At 42.9% G+C, this 23662-nt stretch overlaps 1 protein-coding gene across 4 annotated transcripts in view; it reads left to right on the top strand.

The window, feature by feature from the left end:
• The window catches only part of si:zfos-2326c3.2 (mitogen-activated protein kinase kinase kinase kinase 4), a 264594-nt gene that overhangs the window by 41319 nt on the left and 199613 nt on the right, over positions 1-23662 (top strand). For all 4 annotated transcript variants that reach the window (XM_052020805.1, XM_052020803.1, XM_052020804.1 and 1 more), the window contains exon 3: positions 13124-13180. In XM_052020805.1, the coding sequence (XP_051876765.1) occupies positions 13124-13180 (57 nt within the window). The remainder of the gene's footprint in view (positions 1-13123; positions 13181-23662) is intronic.

Genomic DNA, 23662 nt, shown 5'->3' with positions numbered 1-23662 from the left:
TGATCCGATTCTGATTTAGAAGTCTTTGATGCTGAGAAACTTTAAAAAAAATACTGTCAGTTTTGACAGGCAGTGAAGTTCCACCTCCCAGTGTCACCTGCTGTCTAGGGCTGTTACTGTGTTTCAGGGAAGGGACCTCGGGGGTGATGGCTGAGGCCTACACACTGTTCAAGGCCTCATCACCACTGTGGCCTCACCAGACAACTGGTTGTGGAGATCAGCTCTCTGCACCCAGTCCAGGTAGCATAGGGAGTGGCGGCAGCACAAGTGGCAGGTCAGATCCAGCTCGATTCAGCACGTTAAAATATTGCTTTGGCAAAATTATGACATCAGTCCCAGTTTTCCCAGTCCCAGTGGACAAGCAATATCTTTTTCCCATTATTGAGCAATCCAATACCAGAGGGTGAGGGGGGTAGGTTCAGAACAGACGTGAGGGTTAAGTTTTTTTACTCAGAGAGTGGTGGATGCCTGGAATGCATTGTCTGATAGGGTGGTGGAGGCAAATTCATTGGAGGCTTTTAAGAGGGGCTTGGATGTGCACATGAATGAGAGGAAAATAGAGGGATATGGGCACTCTGTAGGTAGGAGGGACTAGCTATGTCGGCACAACACTGTGGGCTGAAGGGCCTGTTCTGTGCTGAACTGTTCTGTTTTTCTCACTCTTTCAGTTCTGATAAAGAATCTTCAACCTGAAACGTGAACTCTTGTTTCTCTCTCCACAGTTGCTGCCTGACCCGCTGAGTATTTCCGGCATCTTCTGCTTTTATGTCTGATTTCCAGCATCTGCAGTTTTTTGAGTTTCTGTGACGACAGTCCTCACGTTCTTACAATGGGTCAGATTACCAAGTAGTTGCTGGAGAGATGCGAAAATGAGGAACACCTCTTGCAGTACATCCAAAGCTCATTGGGTGAATACCCACCCCACCTCCACCCCCGCCTCCAGGCCAAAAGATTGCAGGATCGCACAGAGCTCCAGCCTAGAGGTCAAATTGTAGCTGTTCTTGCATCATCTTATGTTACCAAGAGAAGCAAGGTGGTTATCTCCATGCTGCTGTTCAACATTTATCCCTGAATTAATATCACTAAAACAGGTTGTCCCCTCGCAGAATCATAGAATTGTACAACACAGAAACGGGCCCTTACATCTCGCCTTGTCCCTGCTAATCATGGTACCGAACTATGCTAATCCCCTTTAGCCTTCATTCGATGTGTATCCCTCTACACCTTTCCTATCTACGTAACTGTCCAAATACCTTTTGTACAGAACCTTGCTCTTCATACCAGTGCTTCCTTTATGATGACAGTGATGACATTTTGAAAAGTATATCATTGGCTGTAAAGCACTTTGGGATATCATTACATCATGATGGGAACAATATGAACCCATGCTCATCTTTCTTCATTGTAAAGGCATTGACTGATGAGTGGCAGTGATTGAGTAAGGGCTAATCTTCCTCTTCACCTGGCGGTGAAAGTGCAGTACAGCTGTATGATGCATCTGAAACTTGACTAATTCTTAAAAGTGTGGATCTGAATTGGACATGTTCATTATGGTTAGTTCATGCACCAACATTGTGTTCAGGGTTCTGCAGAACCTGATCAAACTATAGACCACAGAAGAAAATTCTGTCCTCTCTACAAACTTGACAGTTACTTTGCAGAGATAAAGTCCCTTCCCTCAAGAGTGCAAAAGAAACGCAAGTGACTGCAGATGCTGGAATCTGGAGCCTCACACAAAATGATGGAGGAACTCAGAGGGTCAAGACAAGACCAGATCTCTTTGAGTCACATGTACGTCGAAACACACAGAGAAATGCATCTTTTGCGTAGAGTGTTCTGGGGGGCAGCCTTCAAGTGTCGCCGCGCTTCCGGTGCCAACATAGCATGCCCACAACTTCCTAACCCGTACGTCTTTGGGATGTGGGAGGAAACCGGAGCACCTGGAGTAAACCCATGCAGTCATGGGGAGAACGTACAAACTCCTTACAGACGGTGGTCGGAATTGGACCCGGGTCTCTGGCGCTGTACTAACGTTACACTCACTGCTACACTACCGTGCCTGCCCTTAGGAATAGTAAAGGGAAAAAATAACTGGTGGGAGTCGTCTACAGGCCACCAAATAATAATGTTACGGTGGCACAGGCAATAAACCAAGAAATAGATGTAGCAGACGATGTGGAGAGTCTACAGACAGATATAGATAGGTTAAGGCAGCATCTATGAAGGAAAATGGACAGTCGACGTTTCATGTTGAGACCCTTCATCTGGACTGCGAGAGGTAGGGTAGGATTAGTGTAAAAATGGGTGCTTGATTGTCAGTGTGGACTCAATGGGCTGAAGGGTGATTGTCCATTTCCCTCCATAGATGCTGCCTGACCCTCTGAGTTCCTCCAGCAATTTGCATGTTGCTCAAGAGTGTTTGCCTTGTTAATTAACCTGAATCTGGAATCATATTGTTTCTCCAAGTTGGTCAGACATTGTGGTCTGAAGTGACTGTTCTATGTTCTGTGTAAGTTAGCCATAGAAAGGAAGATAATACAAAAAGCTTTGCAACATTTGTACATGTGGTTTCTGCTACAAGAATTCTGTGGGATGTAAAGCATTATTTTATTATCCTCTTCATTTCTGAGGATAGGTTTTTCTCCCTTGGTTTAGTAAAACTCTCTTTGTTTTTACAGTTTCTGTTCTCAACCGTTCCTGGTTTTCCTGCAGATTAAATTACAAAGTCAGGTTGTCCAGCTTGTAATCCCTTGAGTTTGGAAAGTTGAAGGTTGAGTTAATTGAAGCATGCGAAATGACTCAGGGGTTTGATAGGACTGTTATGAAGAAACTATTTCCTCTGCGAGTGGAGTCCAGAATGAAGTAATATTGAAATTCGAGCTGAGTCATTGATAAGTGAAATCAGAATCAACTCTTTCAACACAAAGAATATGTGAGATCCTGGATTTTCATGACAGAATGATGGATTTTGAGAGGCTGGGGTATTAAGGGATTGGGCTAAAATCAGGATAATGAAAATACATAACAGTAATAGAACAATATCACAGATACAGGCCCTTCGGCCCAATGGAACCATGCCAACCACATTGTCCACCCAGCTAATCCAACAACTTTCTGTGCTTGGCCCATATCCCTTCAGGCCTCTCTCCTCCATGTACCTATCGAAATGCTTCTTAAATGATACTGTTGTACCGGCCTCAACCACTTTCTCTTGCAGCTCGTTCCATAGACTCAGCACCCTCTCCATGAAAAAGTTGTCCCTCAGGTCCCTTTAAATCTTCCCCTCTCACCCTAAATCTATGCCCTTAAATTTTGGACTCCCTACCCTAGGGAAATGACTGTTACTGTCCACCTTATCCATGCCTCTCATAATTTTAAACACTTCTGTAAGGTCGCCCCTCATTCTCCCAAGTTCCAAGGAATAAAGACCTAGCCTGGCCAACCTCTCCCTCTAATGCAGACCCTCTAGTCCTGGCAACATCCTCGTAAATCTTTTCGCTTCCCAGTTTAACCACATCTTTCCCATAACAGTGTGACCAAAACTGTACACAGTACTCCAAGTGCGGCCTCACCAACGACTTATAGAACTGCAACATAATGTCCCAACTACTACACTCAGTGTCCTGAACGATGATACAAATCAGGGTGATCTGGCACAAATCTAACATTTTGGCACAAATTTCCTCATGTATAGGAAAATGAGTGGAGAAACTTATTTTTAACAGTTTGGATAGCTATGATCAGAAATTCATGGCCTGTAGTGATGATGGAGCTGAACATATAGAGGCTTTCAAAAAGAAAATGATTTGACACATGAGGGGAGGTAGTTTGGAGGGCTATGGGGAAATAACAGGGTAATGAGGGATTCCTCAATCAGGAGCTTTCACTGACTTAATGGCTCCTGTTCATCTGAATCCATATTCTACTTGCTCCACATTTCTCTGCTATCATTTTCCAGTTTTCCCATTATAATCTGGTTTAGCGTTATCCTCCAGGATAGGTCTTTCATTTCTTCCTTGAGTCATTCAGGTCTGCATTGCTGAATTCCCAGATCAAGCTGACAATGTACCCAACTGACTCCTTCAATATCTTGCATCTCGATATATCTTGTCCTTGCGATAGGAAACTTACAACTGTAGCATCCCCACTGCAATTAATATGTTGGCATGTGGTATATCTCCACGATATAGAAAGCAATGCAGTCATTGGCCATCTCTACAGTAAGAGCAATTTTAAAAAAAACTTGCATTTGTACAGCACTTTTCATTCTTTAAGTTATTAAAAGACCCTTTATCGGCAATGAAGTACTTGTTTTGAAGTGTAGACACTGCTATAACGTAGGAAGATCAATAGTTTTTTTGTGTACAGCAAGCTCCCACAAGAAGCATATGAAATACTGACTATCTCTTTATTAATAATCTTGATTGAGGAATAACCATTGTCCAGGACAGTTCTACTCTCTACCAAAATAACCCCTTGGGTGTTTATGTTCACCCAAGGAAGCAGGTAGTTCACCTAATGTAAGAGCTGGCACCCCAGAGAAGGTGGTGTTCCCTTCAAACTGCACCTGAAGGTTAGTTTAGACTTTTATGCTCAAGTCTCTGAAATAGGACCTGACCCTACAGCCTTCTGACTCAGAGGTAAGAGTGCCACCAACTTAACCCCAGGTGACTTGTCAAGCCATGAAATGACACTATAGGTCAGGATGGATTTGATTGGCAGACTGCATTGTGTGGAGGAAGGGGATTCAATGTCTTTAACCATGTATTGCCAGCTTTGCTGAATTCAATTTTCCAACATATCAGGGTGGGATTTGAAATCGACCTCTAGGTTGCCGGACCGGAACCATTGAACTATGGTAGCCCCAGCACATAATTCATGCGTGCTTGTTAACTGCCTGTGAACCAATAAATCAGCTGCAGAATTGGTGTTTTTATGTTGTTGGTTTACGAGATGTGGATGTTATTGGCAAGGACAGCTTTTATTGTTCATCCGTAATTATCTCAGAAGCTGGGGGTGAGCTGACTTCCTGATTCTCAGCAGTCCGTGTGGTGAAGGTACTCCCACTGTACTGTTGGGAGGGAGTGCCAGGATCTACATAAGATAAGATGTAAGATAAGATTTCTTTATTAGTTACATGTACATCGAAACACATAGTGAAATGTACCTTTTGCGTAGAGTGTCCTGGGGGCAGCCCGCACATGTCGCCACGCTTCCGGCGCCAACATAACACGCCCACAACTTCCTAACCCGTACGTCTTCGGAATGTGGGAGGAAACCGGAGGAAACCCCTGCAGACACATGAGGAGAACATACAAACTCCTTATAGACAGCGGCCAGAATTGAACCTGGGTCGCTGGTGCTGTAATAGCGTTACGCTAACCGCTACACTACCGTGCCTGCCCATATAGACCAGCATCAATGAAGAAACAGCAATATATTTCCAGGTCAGGGTAGATAGTGACTTGGAAAAAAAAAGTGGTGGTCTCTCAAAGTGCCTTTTGCCCATGTCCATTCATTTGTTCTGTTGGAGAAGCTGGTGCAGGACATCTTGTAGGTGGTACACCCTGCAGGCACATGGTGTGAATGCTCTGAATGATGGATGGGGAACCAGTCACGTGAGCTGCTTTATACTGCATGGTGCTAAGATTCTTGAATATTGTTAGAACTGTACCCAACCAAACAAGTGAGGAGTATTCCATCACACTCCTGACTGATTGGTAAATTGGTTTATTATTATCACATGTACCGAAGAACAGTGAAAAACTTGTTCTGCATGCCGTCCATACAGATCATTTCATTACAACAGTGTATTGAGATTGTACAAAGGAAAACAATAACAGAATGGAGAACAAAGTGTTACAGTTAGAGAAAGTGCACTGCCTTGCAGATGGGGGGGAATCTCAACGATGCCCATGAATGACAAAGAGAGGTTTTTAGAATCAGTCTTATTGGAAAATGGTCATTGTTCGAAGCAAATTTTACTTCCCAGTTATCTGCTTGTGCCTGGATGTTGGCTCGATCTTGTTGCATGCAGGCACAGATCCCTAGGATGATGCAAAGCAAATCAAACATCGTCATTCATCAGCCAGCATACTCCCTTGTGACTTGACGATGGAAGGAAGGTCAGGATATTTTATCTCAAAGAAAGTTTGAATTGAAAAATACATCATTTGAATGTTTCCAGCTGCAGACTGTTGCTGGGGGGTGGAAATAAGTGCTCTCATTCCAATGCTTTGCCACTTTTCTGCTCAGGAACATAACCTAGATAGAGTGTCCCAAAATAGCTGAAGGCAACAAAGGAAATCCAAAGGCAATTAAAATATCCCTGGCAATATTTACCCCATTACCAGGACTGAGGATATTATTTCCTTTCATCACTTTTCCTATACACTCCTTCGATCACATTCTTGAAACTAGAAAGAAAATCAAATCTATTCACACAAGATCACACACACAAGACAAAGGAGCAGAAGTAGGCCATTCGGCCCATTGAGTTTGCTCCATCACTTCACCATGAGCTAAACTATTCTCCCATCTAGCCCCAATTCCTGGCCTTTTCCCCATATCCTTCGATACCCCAAGTAATTAGATACCTATCAATCTCCTCCTTAAACACCCCAATGATCAGGCTTCCACAGCTGCATGTGGCAATGAATTCCATAAATCCACGACCCTCTGGATAAAGAAATTTCTTCTCTTCTCTCTTCTTAATGGGTACCCTCTAATTCTAAGACTATACCCTCTTGTCCTGGACTCACCCACCAAGGGAAACAACTTAGCCACATCTACTCTGTCCAGTCCTTTCAACATTCGAAATGTTTCTATGAGGTCCCCTCTCATTCTTCTGTAACCCAATGAATACAGAATTAAGAAGAAAAGACAGACTTACTTTATTTGTTGAAAGTCACTGGAACAGAAAGGCAAAAAGGGAAACATCTCATTCATTTGAATACAATTTAATGTCAAACCAGGAAATTGGTGATTTCCTTTCATAAGATGTTGTTGATTCTGGACTTAGGGAAGCAAATACAATGAAAGAAAAAGGAGGCTTGTATTTATACAGCACTCTTCATGACCCTAGGAAGTCCCAAACACCTTATAGCCAATGAAGTTCGTTCATTGCATCAACAGAGTTGTTATTGCAGGATATGCAGTCTCCTATTCACACAACATGGTTCCACAAACACCAATATAACAATAACCAGATAATCCGATTTAAGTGCTTTGGTTAAGTAATGGCCAAGCTGGAGCAGCTCGAGCTGTGTCACCTGCCTCACAGCTCCAGTGACCCAGGTTCAATCCTGACTCTTGGTACTATATGTGTGGAGTCTGCAAACTCTCCCTGTGACTGCGGGGGTTCCTCCGTGAACTCCAATTTCCTTCCACATCCCAAAGGCGTGTGGGTTAGTGGGTTAATTTGCCATTGTGCATTGTTGCTAGTGTGCAGGTGAGCGGTAGCATCTGGGAGGAGTTGATAAGAACAAAGGGAGAATAGATTACTAGGAAAATTTGTGAGGATTTGGGACTGCTCTGAGACCCAGCAAAGAGTTGTTGGGCCAAATGGCCTCTTTCTCTAACGTATAGAAATATAGAAACAGGAAGAACTCTCAATGTCTTTTATCAGAGCTGACGAATGTTCCCTTGAGAGGATACACAGGGGCCTGATTTAACATCTCATCTAACAGATGGCCCCTCCAACAGTACAGGACAACCTTATAACAGCAAGGGATTCTCAGCCCAGATTCTGCTCCCACGGGGCTTGAACCCGCAAACCTTTGACTCAGAACCAAGAGTATTACATGCTGAGAGCCAGTAAGACTGGAAGCCTGACAACATTTACTTAAAGAAATCAAACTCAGCTGGGAAACATGACTGAGTGTGTGAAAAAGCCCAATCAGCAAATTTATTATAAGATCACATCAGTGTTTTCTTAGTCAATGTGTTTCCTGGACGTAAATCCCTAACAGCAGTTAGCTGCCGAAAATCGTGGGAGCAACATAACACTCTTTCACTGGAGAATAACTGGATACTGTGCAAAATGCTTCTTGTTCCAACATGAACTGAAGCCACTCATGGATTTTATCCACCATCCAATTCTGAAGTATGTTGTTTTCTAATTTTTAATCCCATTTATTATGGTCATCATAAACTGCTCATGAGTGAGACTGATGGTGAGCCACTTTTCTTTCCATCTATTACATGAATTTGACAGTGCATATTTGGAACAGCACACAGTAATCCAGAGGTCGAGGGTAACAAATCTGGAGAGATGGCAGCTGGGGAATCTAAATACAGTTAGTTAATTCATTAAGCTACGATTAAAGACTGGTCTTGGTAATGGTGACCATGAAACTACCAGATTGCAGTAAAAACCCATCTGGTTCGCTAATGACCTTTCAGAAAGGAGATCTGTTATCCTTGCTCAATTTGGCCTTTATTTGGCTCTGAACTCTTCGCTGTCCTCTGAAAAGGATGAACAAGTCAATCAGTGCACGGGCTGTTAGAGCAATTAATGTGCCACACACTGTGAGTCAATCTGAGCCTCAAAAATGGATTCAAAGAAGGAAAAGTGCACTTGTTTGTTTTAATGTGTAAGTTGCACATAAGATGAATCTGTGCCCATTTCTGGCATTTGTCTTGCCCATTGGGAAATTGGACTGAGCACTTCTTGTTAAGATTCACACTAAAAGTTGGAACCATTTTTCAGTTCTGTTACACGTAGATGATAATGTGCATAGATTTACCGACAGACCCTCAATTAATCGGTCAAAACCGATGACCTTCATTTCTCACTCACAATAAAGCAAGGGGCAAACCATGCAGCTAGTTGAGAACCACAAGTAAATTAAAGTGTTCCTGCTGGGACTTCGATTTCATTTTCACTTACTCCCCCACATTGATTTATAAGTGCTGCCCTTTTGCAACTCTGATAAAGATTACAGCATCTCTGTGGGAGTGGGGCAAGCATGGCACAGGGCCCAATCATGCAATGCAGGGCACTGTGTGGGGCATCTCCATTACAGAACAATGTGCCACTATGCCTCTTCCCCCAATTTCCCCCTTCCAACCTTCAATGATTCCTCCTCGTTATTTTGCCTCTTCCCTCCCCCTCTCCATTTTATTTACTTTAACAACGCAGATCCCTTCTCACTGGACAGCATGCAAGGGTACAGCAGCTGCTGACTGTGAAAGCACCAATTGTGTTCCATCACTTCTGGAAGGGAGTCAAAGTCAAAGCCGAGTTTATTGTCACATGCACAAGTACACGTGTGCACAGGTGCAATGAAAAACTTATTTGTGGCAGCATCACAGGCACATAGCATCATATAAGCAGTTGGTTCAAGAACCGAATAGTTGAAAGGAAGCAGCTATTCTTGAACCTGGTGGTGTGGGACTTCAGGCTTCTCTACCTCCTGCCCGATGGTAGCTACAAGAAGATGGCATGGCCCGGATGGTGGGGATCTTTAACGATGGATGTTGCCTTCTTGAGGCAGCGCCTCCGATAGATACTACCGGTGGTGGGGAGGAATGTGCCCGTGATCTATTGGGCAGAGTCCATTACTCTTTGCAGCTTCTTACGTTCCTGCGCATTCGAATTGCCATACCAGACCATGATGCAACCTGTCAGGATACTTTTTTAAATTAAATGTTTTTTTAATTTTATTTACAACGTGGTAACAAGCCCTTTTGGCCCAACGAGTCCGTGCCACCCATTTTAAACCCCAAATTAACCTACCCGTACGTCTTTAGAATGTGGGAGGAAACCGGAGCACCCAGAGGAAACCCACGCAGACACAGGAGAACATACAAACTCCTTACAGACAGTGACGGGAATTGAACCCCGATCACTGGCACTGTAATAGCATCGCGCTAACCGCTACGCTACGCTACTGTGTCAAACCGCTACGCTACGTTCAAAGTTTGAGAATGTCACAATGGTGAGCACGTCTCTACTTCATAAGATTTTTTTGGTGACCACATCTTTGATCTTAGGGAAAAATACAACACCAACAATAAAATTGATGAAACCCAGTTCCTTGTTGGGCCACTGAGTTCAACAGAATGGAAGCAGAATGCAAGTTACATACTCGATCACATGGTTAGCACAAATGGCCAAGGATAAAATACTACCACCTTGTATTTTGTGAAAAACGTGTTATCATTTTGTCTAATGTTTACCTGCACTGGACTTCCTCTGTAGCTGCGACACTTTCCTCTATATTCTGTTGTTGTTTTTACCCTGTCCTACCTCAATGCACAGTGTAATGAATTGATCTGTGCAAACAGTAGGCAAGACAAGTTTTTCACTGTACCTCGGTACAAGTGACAATAATAAACCAATACCAGTTTCTTAAAACAATATAGATTAAATTATATAATAGAGGAAAGAGCTTAACAAGGCCTGAACAAATAATCAGCTGCAAACTTTTAAAGATTTAAGAACTGTGGTAGCCTCATGGTATAGAACCTCTGTTCATACTGTTGTGCTGATGCTGAATATGCTGTTGTATTTGAAATAGCACTACCTGGACACCTCTCAATAACAATAGCTATAATAATAATAATTAATAAGAGGTAACCTTCAACCTTCATCAATAATCACGGGGTACATATCTTCATGTATTGCTCATTGAACCAGGATCCCCTGCTTTGTTGGTAGTGGCAGAGTGAGGGACAAGCAGAGCCATGAGATTACAGATCACAGTGGCATACAGTTCTGCTGCTGTTGATGATACACAGGGCTTCATGGATGCCCAGATATGGGCTGCTACATCTGTTCTGATTCTATGCCATTTAACATGATTGCAACACCTTACAACATGTTTGGGGGATGGCTTCAACGTTTAACTTCACCAGACCACAAATTTCTTGCAAGAAATTGCTCTGTAAAATTTGGTTGGCATACTTTGCTGCATTACAACCAGAACCACACATCAAAATTACTTACTTGGTTGTAGAGCACTTTGGAATAGCTTGAAAGAGATGATAAAAGCAGTAGATAAATTCCAGGCTTTTCCTTCATTGATCACGAAGCAGAACTTTTCTGTCATTTTACTTGTCATGCGGTTGACATAGGTTAAATATTCTGCACAAATACGTCTGTGTGCAAATCACAATTGAAGGAAAAGATTTCTTATGATCTATTGGCAGTAGCAAGAGCTTGTCGGCTTTAAGTTTATTCCAGTCAGATTACATGTGTAAAAAAACATGTTGTTAGACTTTAAATAGAAACCTGCTAATTTAAAGGTTGTAGCTTAGGAAGTCTATGTATTTTAAGCTTCCCCTCGGAATTTTTATTTCCTCTTAATGTTATCAGTATATAAAAAAACAAAATCTTATTCATTTGCTGCCTAAAACTTGGCAGCTCTTCAGTAGAGTTCTGGCATGTAACATTTGCAGTCCCACAACTGGTCACTTTTAGACTGCAGGACAGAGTGCATTTTCCAAAGCAAAGTGTAGCCCGGGAAATCCTGGAGGTGGGCATCTCACACTGAATGCTATCAGGTTGAATTTTTTTTCTCGTCCTTCAGTCCCAATTAGTGTTGCATTGCAGATTGCTGGAGTTGATAATGATGCAGGAAGGCACCAGGCAACTGGGACCTCAGTTCATAATGAGACAGAAGTATGTCTCATTAATCAATGGGATGTATGAATGGAAATAAGGTAAAGGAAAAGAGAATAGGTTCAATTGGAGTCAAATTAGAGATAGAAAGAGAAAAGGGGGCACTGGATTAAAAGGGGGCAAGTGCAGCTCTACATTCCACATACTTGGATGGGTTCAGTTCTGGTTCCACCTAAGAAATTGGTAATTGGTTCATTATTGTCACATGTACCGAGGAGCAGTGAAAAACTTTGTTTTTCATGCCATCCATACAGATCATTTCATCACATCAGTACATTGAGGTAGTACAAGGGAAAACAATAACAGAATGCAGAATATACTGTTACAGCTACAGAGAAAGTGCAGTGCAGGCAGACAATAAGGTACAAGGCCATGACAAGGTAGACTGAGGTCAAGAGTCCATTTTATCATACAAGAGGTCCATTCAATAGACTTATAACAGTGGGGCAGAAGCTGTCCTTGAGCTTGGTGGTACATGCTTTCAGGCTTTTGTATCTTCTGCCCAATGGGGGGAAGTGGGGGTGGGAAGAGAGAATGTCTGTGGTGGGTGGGGTCTTTGAGTTCAAGGAGTATAGGGCATGCATCAGAGATTATTGTTTTTGTGTGTTTGATGTTTAATTGGTGTAACATTTGCTGAATTGGTGGAGATTTGCATAGATACTGTTGGTGCCAACAAATTGGATACAAGCAAGGTTGGACAGGTACCTGGATGGGAAAGGTTTAGAAGGTTATGGGCTAAATGCTGGCAAATGGGACTAGCTTGGATGGAGCATCTTGGTCGGCATGGACTAGTTGGGCAAAAGGGCCAGGTTCCATGTTGTGTGACTCCATGACTCTATGACTGTCTATGACTCAATTAGGACTTCTGGCATCACTCACAGCAAGTAATCAATTACACTTACTCAGAAAGCAAGTCTACTTACTTGATACAACAAAGCTTCATGAGAAAATTAAGTTTACTTCTCCTGAAGGATGAGGTGAATGGAGCATTGATACATGATACAAATTATGTGTGCGATATCAATTCCAGTCTCTGAGCATGATTGATGAATTAATCACCCAATTATCTCCATGCTTGCCAGGAAAAATAGTGCTTCTATATACAGCCCAGCTTAGATTATATATGGAGGTTTACCTAAGGCTATGAATGTTGAGGGGTATTAACAATTTAATCTCTTCGAGTGTATTCACATTGCAACGTTAAACATTTTACATTATTCCAATCCAAGATCTTCATAGCTTCAAGAAGGTGTAATTTAATATTGTCTCTTTTAAAATGAAATCATTGCTTTTACTAAGATATCTAATCACATTAAATGTAATGGAGAATCATATTTTACAAAAAAAATCATTTCATTTGCCCCCATTACATCAGAAATTGCACTTCCAAAATATTTATTTGAAATGCTAAGATTAGGTGAACAGTCATATCAATATATCAATAAAATTCACTGGAATTCTTCCTGTAAACTCAGTTTTTTTTTGTTTCCATTACAGGGGCGTCATGTGAAGACAGGACAACTAGCAGCCATTAAGGTCATGGATGTCACAGAGGTGAGCTTGTAATTTTTATTGAGGTTATTGGCTAATGAAGTTTCATATCGATTATATTTAAAACTCATGGAGATTCATTTCCTTGTTCTTAAATGTTGTGTAAAATGGAAAAATAACAGTTATATCCCGTAAGGACCTGCTATAAATATTGCTGCCTTTTGCAGATGTATTTCTTAAATGTCTCCCAAAATGCTCGAAGCTAATTTGAGGTGAGAGAAGGCTCAGTGAAAAGAACTCATCTGCTTTACTTCACAGTTGGGTGAACTGACCGTGCTGCAGCAATGATTAAGTTCACTTGCTATGGAAATGCAAACTGCAACATTGCTTCACATCAGTGGGTCATCTTTTTAACTTAACAAAAAGTTTTCACATTATCCTCCAGTATTGCCAGTCACTTTGCTTAGAAAAAGACCTGTTCTGCTTTCCCTGGAATAAATATTAACAAATAACATCTGGGTCTTATTTCAAAAGTTGGTATTTGGTTTATGATCTGCCTTCTACCTTCTCCTTAGCTCCATCACCGTATGGAGGATTGGCCAGAAATTACCCTTGATTCCACCAAGCCCACTTTCCAAATGTTCCCCCCACTTTCCATCCCCTTCCAGTGCATACCTTTGAGATCTGAATACGCAGATCTCGCAAACCTCGTTGCCCCAGGAGTTTCCAGGGCCAAATAGACTAATTTCCCCTAATAATAGACAATTTGATAAATTAAATTTGTAAATTGGTTCATTATTGTCACATGTACCGAGGTACAGTGAAAAACTTTGTTTTGCATGCCATCCACACAGATCATTTCATTGCATCAGTGCATTGAGGTAGTACAAGGGAAAACAATAATAGAATGCAGAATATAGTGTTACAGCTACAGAGAAAGTGCAGTGCAGGCAGGCAATAAGGTGAAAGTTCATGATGAGGTAGACTGTGAGGTCAAGAGGCTATCTTATCGTACTCAATAGTCTTACAACAGTGGGACAGAAGCTGTCTAATCTAGAAACTAAACACATGGCCACCAATGCTCATGATTTCTGCTACCACCCTGTGTGTAGGAACAGCCTCACAACATGTTATATGTGTAAAGCCCTGAAATCTCTTGGCACTAGTCTCCAGTTTGCAGTATGTCCAATGAAATATATATTGGCCAACTGTTCACTCGCCATTTAACATGCCTTTCCAAGGCACCAAAGGATTTCTGGTCCTCCATCTCCTACCAGCCCTGAGTTTTCCCTTTATTGGGTGATAACACAGCTTGTCATATGAGATGGTGATAGTGGGAGTTGGGATTGTGGATTAACCCATGTTGTTCCTTTGATTGTACCATGGGACAGACTTGATCGATCCAACCTTTGCCGACCAGTCAATTCTTGGGAATTCATGGGGATCTTAAGAACCCAAATGATCACTTTCTCTGGTGCATTTGTTGAGAAAATTGACCAAACACCCATGTGATGTCAATTCAGAAGCACTCACCTGACAATGATGAAGATACACTCAATACCAAAAGCACCAAACCATGGAAGGTGACATAACTGACAAATTTTTATCCATCTTCAATTTTACTGACTGAATTACTATGGAATTGCTCTGTTGAAATTAAGTTCAGGCTTCTTGGAAAATAATTTTCTCTTGAAGTCACTAACAGGCAAGTAAACAGTGATAAGAGTGAATGTTGCTCACTGCTGTTTTATTTCAGATTCTATTGCCACAAAATAAAGTAAAAATGACCAGAGTTTCTGTCCTCTAAAATAAGGGGTTAACTTATCCAGAGTATAACTGAAGGAGTTTCAACTGTGTCCAGCACAAATTGGACTGAAGTCTGCAACATGCTTATTTCTGTGTCTGTACAGCTTGCATAATGTTTTTGAGATGTCTCTACAAATATCTCTGGTATACTGCATCAGCTTTACAACCATCATAGCTGAGGAAATGCTGCTCCAGGTATAAACAAGCTGTTAGTGGACCTGAAAGGGAGACGGCGAGACACTACGTTATTAGTGTACATCTGTCAAGAACTTTGCTACAGCAATGATATGTTTCCCCTGTATGTAAACAGTGCACAACTCTCTTCTAATATTATTGTTTGTGTTTTGACTTTAATTTGTTGGAATAGAATTGATCACACACCCAAATCTAGAGAAGACACGTTTAATCAAAGTATACATAGAGGCGGCTCACCTGTGCACACCGTAGCTGATCCGTGGTCAATATTCTGTGTGCACACTGTGTATTGAAGCATGTTGTTTTGCACAAAGTAGGTTTTGGGGGTGTGTCACAAGATGGTGAGGTTACCACTTGCTGTAACTGTAGTGCCATCAATCATTTAACCTTGTTAATGTTCAGCAGGCCAACACTTCGGTCACTTAAACCTTCTAACACTTGCCAACAATCAACAAAACTGTCAATTGAAGAAAAGGTAACTACTTGATGGCAGTAAAGTCATCACTCACTGCCATGGTACCGTGGTGATTGACAGATAGTCTTCCCAATTAAAGCTGTAGGTGCTTTGACCTTTCATCCCTGCGATCTGTTAACATCCTTATTCTGAATGCCTTGGCTCCTCATGTTGGTGAAGGCTGATCCTGAATTTCTTACTATATTCCTGGCTGGGAGGAGTTGGATCCAAACCTTAGTTCTGGGATGAGGAGGAACTTGGTTCACTCAATAGCAGGGGCAGCCACAGACAGCAGGGAGGAGGTGGTGACTGAGGAACGTAGTCAATTGGCCACACCAACCATGGGGCCATACTTGGAGTTCAGTTTTGGTCACCCTGCTAAGGAAAGACGCCATTAAGTTGGAAAGAGCGCAGTAAAGATTTACGAGAATGTTGTTTGGACTCGAAGGACTGGGTTATCGGGAGAGGTTGGGCAGGCTAGGACTTTATTCCTTGGAGCATAGGAGACTGAGGGGTAATCTTGTGGAGGTGTATAAAATCATGAGTGGCACAGATAGGGTCAATGCACACAGTCTTTTCCCCAGGGAAAGGGAATCACACACTAGAGGGCATAGGCTTAAGGTGAGATGGAAAAGATTTGACAGGAACCTAAGGGAAACTTATTCACATAGGTCTGTATATAGAGCAAGTTGCCATAAGAAGCTGAGGCAGGTACAATAACAACATTTAAGAGACGTTTGGACAGGTACATGGATAGGAAGGGTTTAGAGGGATATGGGCCAAATTCAGGCAAATGGGACTAGCTTAGCTCTTGGTCAGCATGGACGAGTTGGGCTGAAGGGCCTGTTTCTGTGCTGTATGACAATATAACTGAGTAGGCTATTGGCTGCAACTTTCTCTGTATTTCCTGCATTTTAAGTTTATATTTCCAGTGTCAACAAAACTTGAGGGGCAACTATTTTACACAAAGGGTGGTATGTATGTGGAATGAGCTGCCAGAGGAAGTGGTCGAGGCAGGTACAACAACAACTTTTAAGAGACAGTTGGACAGGTACATGGATAGGAAAGGTTCAGAAGATTATCAGCCAACCTCTGGCAAGTGGGACTAGCTTGGTTGAGCATCTTGCTTGGCATGAACCAGTCGGGCTGAAGGGCCTCTTTCAGTGCTGTATGACTCCATGACTATAAATGCTTTACCGAAAACAGGAAATGCTGCAAACACTCAACAGGTCAAGCAGCATCTGTGGGGAAAGAAACAGTTACGTTTCAGGTCAAGGACCTTTCTTCAGAATGGGAAATGTGAGTAAACAACGTGGTTTAAGTTGCAAAGAGGAGGAATGGAGGGACCAGAGGGAATGTCAGTTTTCTCTTTGCTGTCTCCAATTAGTGTTACTTTGATAGTTTTGGTCTCTGCCACTCCCTCCTCTACAACTGAAAACATGTTTGTCTTCTCAGTTTTCTAGTTCTGATGACCTGAGACATTGATTCAGTTTCTCTCCCACCAGATGCCGCCTGACCTGCTGAGTGTTCCCACCACTTTCTGTTTTGTTTCCCATTTCCAACACTGCCAGTGTTTTGCTCCAACAACTGCAAGCAGTACAAGTATATACCATGGTCTCATAGAAACGTAGAAAACCTACACCACAATTCAGGCCCTTTGGCCCACAAAGCTGTGCCGAACATGTCCCTACCTTGGAAATTACTAGGCTTACCCATAGCCCTCTATTTTTCTAAGCTCCATGTACCTATCCAAAAGTGTCTTAAAAGACCCTATTGTATCCACCTCCATCACCATTGCCGGCAGCCCATTCCACGCACTCACCACTCCCTGAGTAAAAAACATACCCCTGACACTCCTCTGTACCTACTTCCCAGCACCTTAAACCTGTGTCCTCTTGTGGCAACCATTTCAGCCCTGGGCAAAAGCCTCTGACTATCCACCCGATCAATGCCTCTCATCATCTTATATACATCTATCAGGTCCCCCCTCATCCTTCGTCGCTCCAAGGAGAAAAGGCCGAGTTCCCTCAACCTGCTTTCAGAAGGTATGCTCTGCATTCCAGGCAGCATCCTTGTAAATCTCCTCTGCATCCTTTCAATGGCTTCCACATCTCGAGCTGTGAAAGTAAGGATGCAGTGGGACCAAGTTGGTAGCCAAGTCAGGCTGCAGAAATCCCTTTTTCATTCTTGGCTCTGCTCAGGATATACTTAGAGATAAAAGTGAATCAGGGGTTACTCTGCAGCAGACTGTTCCTGCTGTGTCACATCATTTCCTCTTGAGTGCCTGCACATTGCAATGCCTCTTGCTCCTCTCTCTCACACCGCATCCTTCCTCTCCTTCACAGGAAGCAAGCATATGGTTCATTTTCCTCTCTCTGCTAAGTTAATGGGAATGCGGTTAGATTTGTTTTTTTAAGATGATGCTTTGCTCCCGATATCTTAATTGCATTTGATGGAGCAAGGATCATCCCCAACAAAAAAAAAATCCCAAAACCACCTAGAGTAATTGAAGCACCCCATAACTGGAAGCAATACACACACTTGCAAATCCTTATCCTTCCCCAAGTGCGTGACCATTTGTGTTAGTGTTCAGCATCGAACATTGAGTTTGACAAGAATGGGGTGTGAACAAGGCATTCATTTAACGTCTGGTTGATTCTTCTCTCTCAGCTGTGGGAAGATGAGGTCAGCTCTCATCCAGGTCAATCCGAAATGTGGCAAGTATTGACCTGCCAATGTCCCCAGCAGCAATGTACAATTGGCTGTTTGTTTATCCAACTTATTTTAACTAGTTTTGAATATCTAACTTTCAAATCCTTTCTTGGCTTTGCCACAGCTTTTCACCCTCAAACCTCCAAAGTATAACTGTGGTTCCATCCAATTCGGTTAACCTGGCTCACCTTTCTAGGACAGTTATTGAAAGTCACAAGAGACTGCAGGACTCCTGATGAAGGTTCTCGACCTGAAACGTTGACTGTCCATTTCACTCCACAGATGGTGCCTGACCCACTGAGTTCCTCCAGCTCCTTTGTGTGTTGCCCCAGTTATTCAGAGTACCTGGTTGTAGTCGGCTGCCATCTTCATTATCAACACTGCAAATTGTACTTGTGCTCTCTCCCAGAAGCACTGCTTTCAGTGTGAGTGCATTTCCTTGTGCCTTTATGCCCTTGCTCACTTTCCCAGAGTGAACACTGTGCAGGAACTCGAGGGTTAATTCAGATGTGTTACCATTTTGTTAGTGCCAGACAGAAGACAAGGGAACACTTATGTATGTGGTGGGTACATTCGAAACAGGAGCGGACTATGATTAACACAGAGCTCAAATTACGGTTGGAAAATGGGAAGGACTGTTCCTTCTGTACAGCATGGTTTGTTTATGAGCCCAGGAGGACTCTGTGAAGAATCTGGAGAGCTTCCAGTTTGGACATTAGGTGATTTACCAGCCTCACAAGGAAATTTCATTTCATCTGAATTATCAGTTCCAACTTTCTTTCTGTGTTTTGTGTTCTGGGAACGGAGTTAAGACAAGCAATGTTTTCCAGAACCGTGTCTTATTAAATCACGTCAGAATCAGAATCAGATTTAGTCACTGACCTGGATGATGTGAAATTTGTTGTTTTTCAGCAGCAGTACAGTGCAAAGACATAAAATTACTATGAATTACAAAAGTAAATAAGTAATGCAAAAAGAAAGCATAGCGAGGTAGTGTTCATGGGTTCCTGGACCGTTCAGAAATCTGATGGCGGAGGTGAAGAAGCTGTTCCTGAATCACTGTGTGGGGCTTCAGGCTCCTGTACTTCCGCCCTGATGGTTGTAACGAGAAGAGATGCCGCCTTCTTGAGGCACCGCCTCTTGAAGATGACCTTGATGGTGGGGAGGGTTGCGCCCGTGATGGAGCTGGCTGAGTCTACAACCCTCTGCAGCATCTTGCGATGCTGTGCATTGGAGCCTTCATACCAGGCAGTGATGCAACTCTCCACCGTACATCTATAGAAATTTGTATAGAGTCTTTGATGACATACTGAATCTCCTCAAACTCCAAACAAAGTAGAACTGCTGGTGTGCCTTCTTCGTGATTGCACCAGTGTGTTGGGCCCAGGATAGATCCTCTGTGATGTTGATGGCCAGGAATTTGAAGCAGCTTGACTTGTGCTTGACTTTTTCCTGAAACTGCCAGTAGCCAATTTATATAAGGCCTTTCTGAGAGCTTAGTTGAGGATTACTGTGCACAGAATTGGTTCCCTTATTTCAGGAAGGGTGTTAGTGTATAAGACATAGTTCAGAGGAGGTTTGCTAGATGAATGCTGGAATGGGAATGTTGTCTTGTGGGAATCGTTGGACAGTCTAGGCTTGTATCTGCTGGAGTTTAGAAGACAGAGAGGGGACTTCACTGAAACATATAAGATGTTGAGGGGTCTTGGCAAGATGGGTGTGGAGAGGGTGTTTCCTCTTGTTGGAGAATCTGGGTCACTGTTTAAGAATAAAGAGGTGGAATTATTTCATCTCAGAAGGTCATAATTGTATGAAACTCTTTCCTCAGGGTGAGGTGAAGCAGAGTCTTTGAATATAAGGCAGAAGGAGATAGGTTCTTGGTAAGCAAGGACAGGAAAGGTTAATGAGGGTTAGGTGGGACTGAGCTGAGGTTACAATCAGACTGAGTATTAACTGGTAGAGCAGGCAGGAGGAGCAGAGTGGTGTACCACTGCACCTAATTTGTAGGTTTGTTTCTTTATATGGGGGGGAGCCCCATCTTTATCTGGAGGAAGCCACTGTGAAAAAGAAAAGCAACTCTCATGATGTCAAACCTTCCCAAAGTGCCTTCCAGCCAATCAGGTACTTTTTAAGCAAAGCCACAATTGTAATGTGAAACTACAGCAGCCAATTTGTTCTCAGCCAGCTCTCATCAACAAAATAGCAATCAGATAATCTGTGTCATTTGTATTTGCTTGTGGAATATGGATGACATTTATCGCACCTTCCCAATTGCCCCTAACAAGGTGGTAGTGTGCCACCTCCCTGAACTGGTGCAGTCCGTGTGATGATGGTTGTATAACTGAGTGGCCATTTCAAAGGGCAGTTATGAAACAACTGCATGTCTCCTCACCTGAGGTCACACAGAGGTCAGACTGCCTGAGCATTTCCCTCCTTAACGTTGGTGAACAGATAGATTTCAGTAGTTACGGAACTGACAGACACGTGCACTGGTATCTCACTTCGCACTCAGGAGCAAAAGCATTAGTGCAGTCAGTGTTACAAGAGGCCATTATGTGTAGAAAGATGCATTACTAACACTGCTGCTGTGATGAGAACCTGAGTGAGGGTTTGGCCCTCCATTGGCACCCCTACGGCAATGAAATGGTTGAAGCGATGTCATTGGGCCACAGCTCACTGTGGAGTAAGTCACCCAGGCAATGTGCAGAGGCTGCCTGTGAAGGCTGGTGACGGGGTGAGTTGTGTGGTCACTTGGTGCCGATGTGTGGAGATCAGAGTCTGTGGGCCATAGATAGTTACTGGCAGCACCTGAGACAGAGCATCCAGATCCTATGTTCCACCTCATCACCTTTTGGTTGTGATGGAGGCTGCTTTCTCCTCCTCTCTTTGTCTGGCTCCTCAGCTTTCCCTAGCCCAGAGGTTTCTTTCCATCAACAAGCTCTGTGGAAAGATTTAAAGGCGACCTGAGGGGCAACTTCTTCATACAGAGGGTGGTAGGTATACACCGTAGTGTAGTGGTTAGCATAACGCTTTACAGCGCCAGCGACCCGGGTTCAATTCCGGCCACTGTCTGTAAGGAGTTTGTACGTTCTCCCCCTGTCTGCGTGGGTTTCCTCCGGGTGCTCCGGTTTCCTCCCACATTCCAAAGACGTACAGGTTACGAAGTTGGGGACGTGCTATGTTGGCGCCGGAAGCGTGGCGACACTTGCGGGCTGCCCCCAGAACACTCTATGCAAAAGATGCATTTCACTGTGTGTTTCGATGTACGTGACTAATAAAGATATCTTATCTTATACCTTATACGGAACAAGCTGTCAGAGGAAGTGGTAGAGGCATGGAAAACAGGGCCTTCAGCCCAACTCATCCATGCCAACCAAATTGCCTGGCTGAACCCATCCCATTTGTTCACATTTGGCCCATATCTCTCTGAGCCTTTCCTATCCATGTACCTGTCCAAACTTCTTTTAAATGTCATAATTGTACCCAACTCTATTACTTCCTCTGGCAGCTCATTCCATGTACACACGACCCTCTGTGCGGAAATAGTTGCCCCTCGGGTCCCTTTTAAATCTCTCCCCTCTCACTTTAGACCTAAGTTAGCTTTCAACCTAAGTGCATGAAAAAAAAGTTAATGAGGGTAATAATCCAAAGGAAGCCAAGAAAAACGGCTGCTTCAGCAGAAATGATATCAACGTGAGTGGGCAATGAAAGAATCAGGGTAAGGTAGTGTCTACAGATTGTTGGCAGGAAACTTGTTCCACAAAGCAAGTAATTGACTTAAATGTGAATCCATAATCCGATAAAACACTCTGAGATAGTCAGGCTATTTTATTCAAAACCATTTTAAGTTAATCACCCTCCTTTCTTCATTAATGGAATGAATTCCATTTGGCTAATTGGTAGAGGGATCAGAAGGAAGTTGAGGAGAGTGGTGGGGTCTGGCTCTCACTGCCTGAAAGGATGGTAGAGATGGAAACTGATAAAATGTTAAAAATTACCAAGATGAGTGTTTGAAGAGTTCTTGCATGCAAATCTAAGGACTAAGAGCTGGAAATGGCATGAACTTGGTGGATTAAAACAGAACTCAGGTTCTTTTGGGTTCCTTTTGAATGACTGAGTCAGTAATGAAAGACACTACAATTTCACAGAAAGTTCAAGTAACTTTATCTAACAGGACTAAAAACAACTGAAAACAAAGGAAACTACAGCTCCAATTCGACATCCAAGACACAGCTACAAATCTAATCTAATCTAATCTAAACTAAAAGAACAAGACCAAAAACCCAAACTCTTTCACTTAACACTTCCCTGGTAAAATCGAGCTCAAACTGCATACAGTTCACGGTAATACTTAGCAATGTTGCGCTGTCCGCCACTCAGTCTATCGCCGAAGGGGAGCCCCAGGATACTTCAGCAAGACGTGAAGGGGCTTGAAAGTCGCCAGGTGTTGGCCGCAAACCAACCCATGGAGAAGCTCCGAAGGACTCTCCTGCGGGGCGCATCTATATAGTCAAGGAGGGCTTTGGGCCTCACTCGGTCCTGACATAACAAAGGATTTCACACCTTTTACGAAACCTTCCCGTTGTTTTCAAGAGTCTCATCAGTCATCGGCACAAAAAATTCCATTGTTAATGCAGACAAACAGATTAAAATTCTGATCTTCCAGAGAGCGAATGGCTCCATGGATGCACGACCAGGATGGTTTCATGACAAACTCAAACAAGGTCCCGGGATCTTGTCTAATGGGACAAATTAACCCGCCCCATTGTCTCGCTTGGCTGAAGTACACCATGATTGTTTTGCAAAGCTGCCTGTTTAACCGCTCCCGATTAACGCTTGGGAGCCTCATTCCACCTTAAGGTCTGCTGTCTCACATGGTTCCAGTAACTCCCGGGAAAAACAAATATTCCAAACAAAGAAAGATGTTTCTTCTGACTCTTTAGTTACACCCAGCTATTTCTTGGCTGTTGCAACAGGGAAATCATTAATTGTGTTTCATCTTACCATACTTGGTAACTTGGTTTATCATTGTCACATGTAGTGAGGTACAGTGAAAAACTTGTCTTGCATACCGTCCATACAGATCAATTCAGTACAACAGTGCATTGAGGAAGTACAAGGTAAAACAGTAACAGAATGCAGAATAAAGTGTTACAGATTGAAGCATGGAGACACTTGCGGGCTGTCCCTAGAACACTCTACACAAAAGGTGGATTTCACTGTGTGTTTCAATGTACATGTAGATATCATATCTTACCTTATCAGTTACAGAGAAAGTGCAGGTGCAGGCAAATAATAAGGTGCAAGGTCATAACAAAGTCAAAAGACCATCTTATCGTACGAGGGAAATGTTCAGTATTTTTATAACAGTGGGATAG

Source organism: Pristis pectinata, chromosome 8 (assembly GCF_009764475.1).
Source record: "Pristis pectinata isolate sPriPec2 chromosome 8, sPriPec2.1.pri, whole genome shotgun sequence".
Taxonomy (NCBI): Eukaryota; Metazoa; Chordata; class Chondrichthyes; order Rhinopristiformes; family Pristidae; genus Pristis; species Pristis pectinata.
The sequence above is the reverse complement of the archived record's forward strand: the minus strand, read 5'-3'. Positions and strand labels throughout refer to the sequence as shown.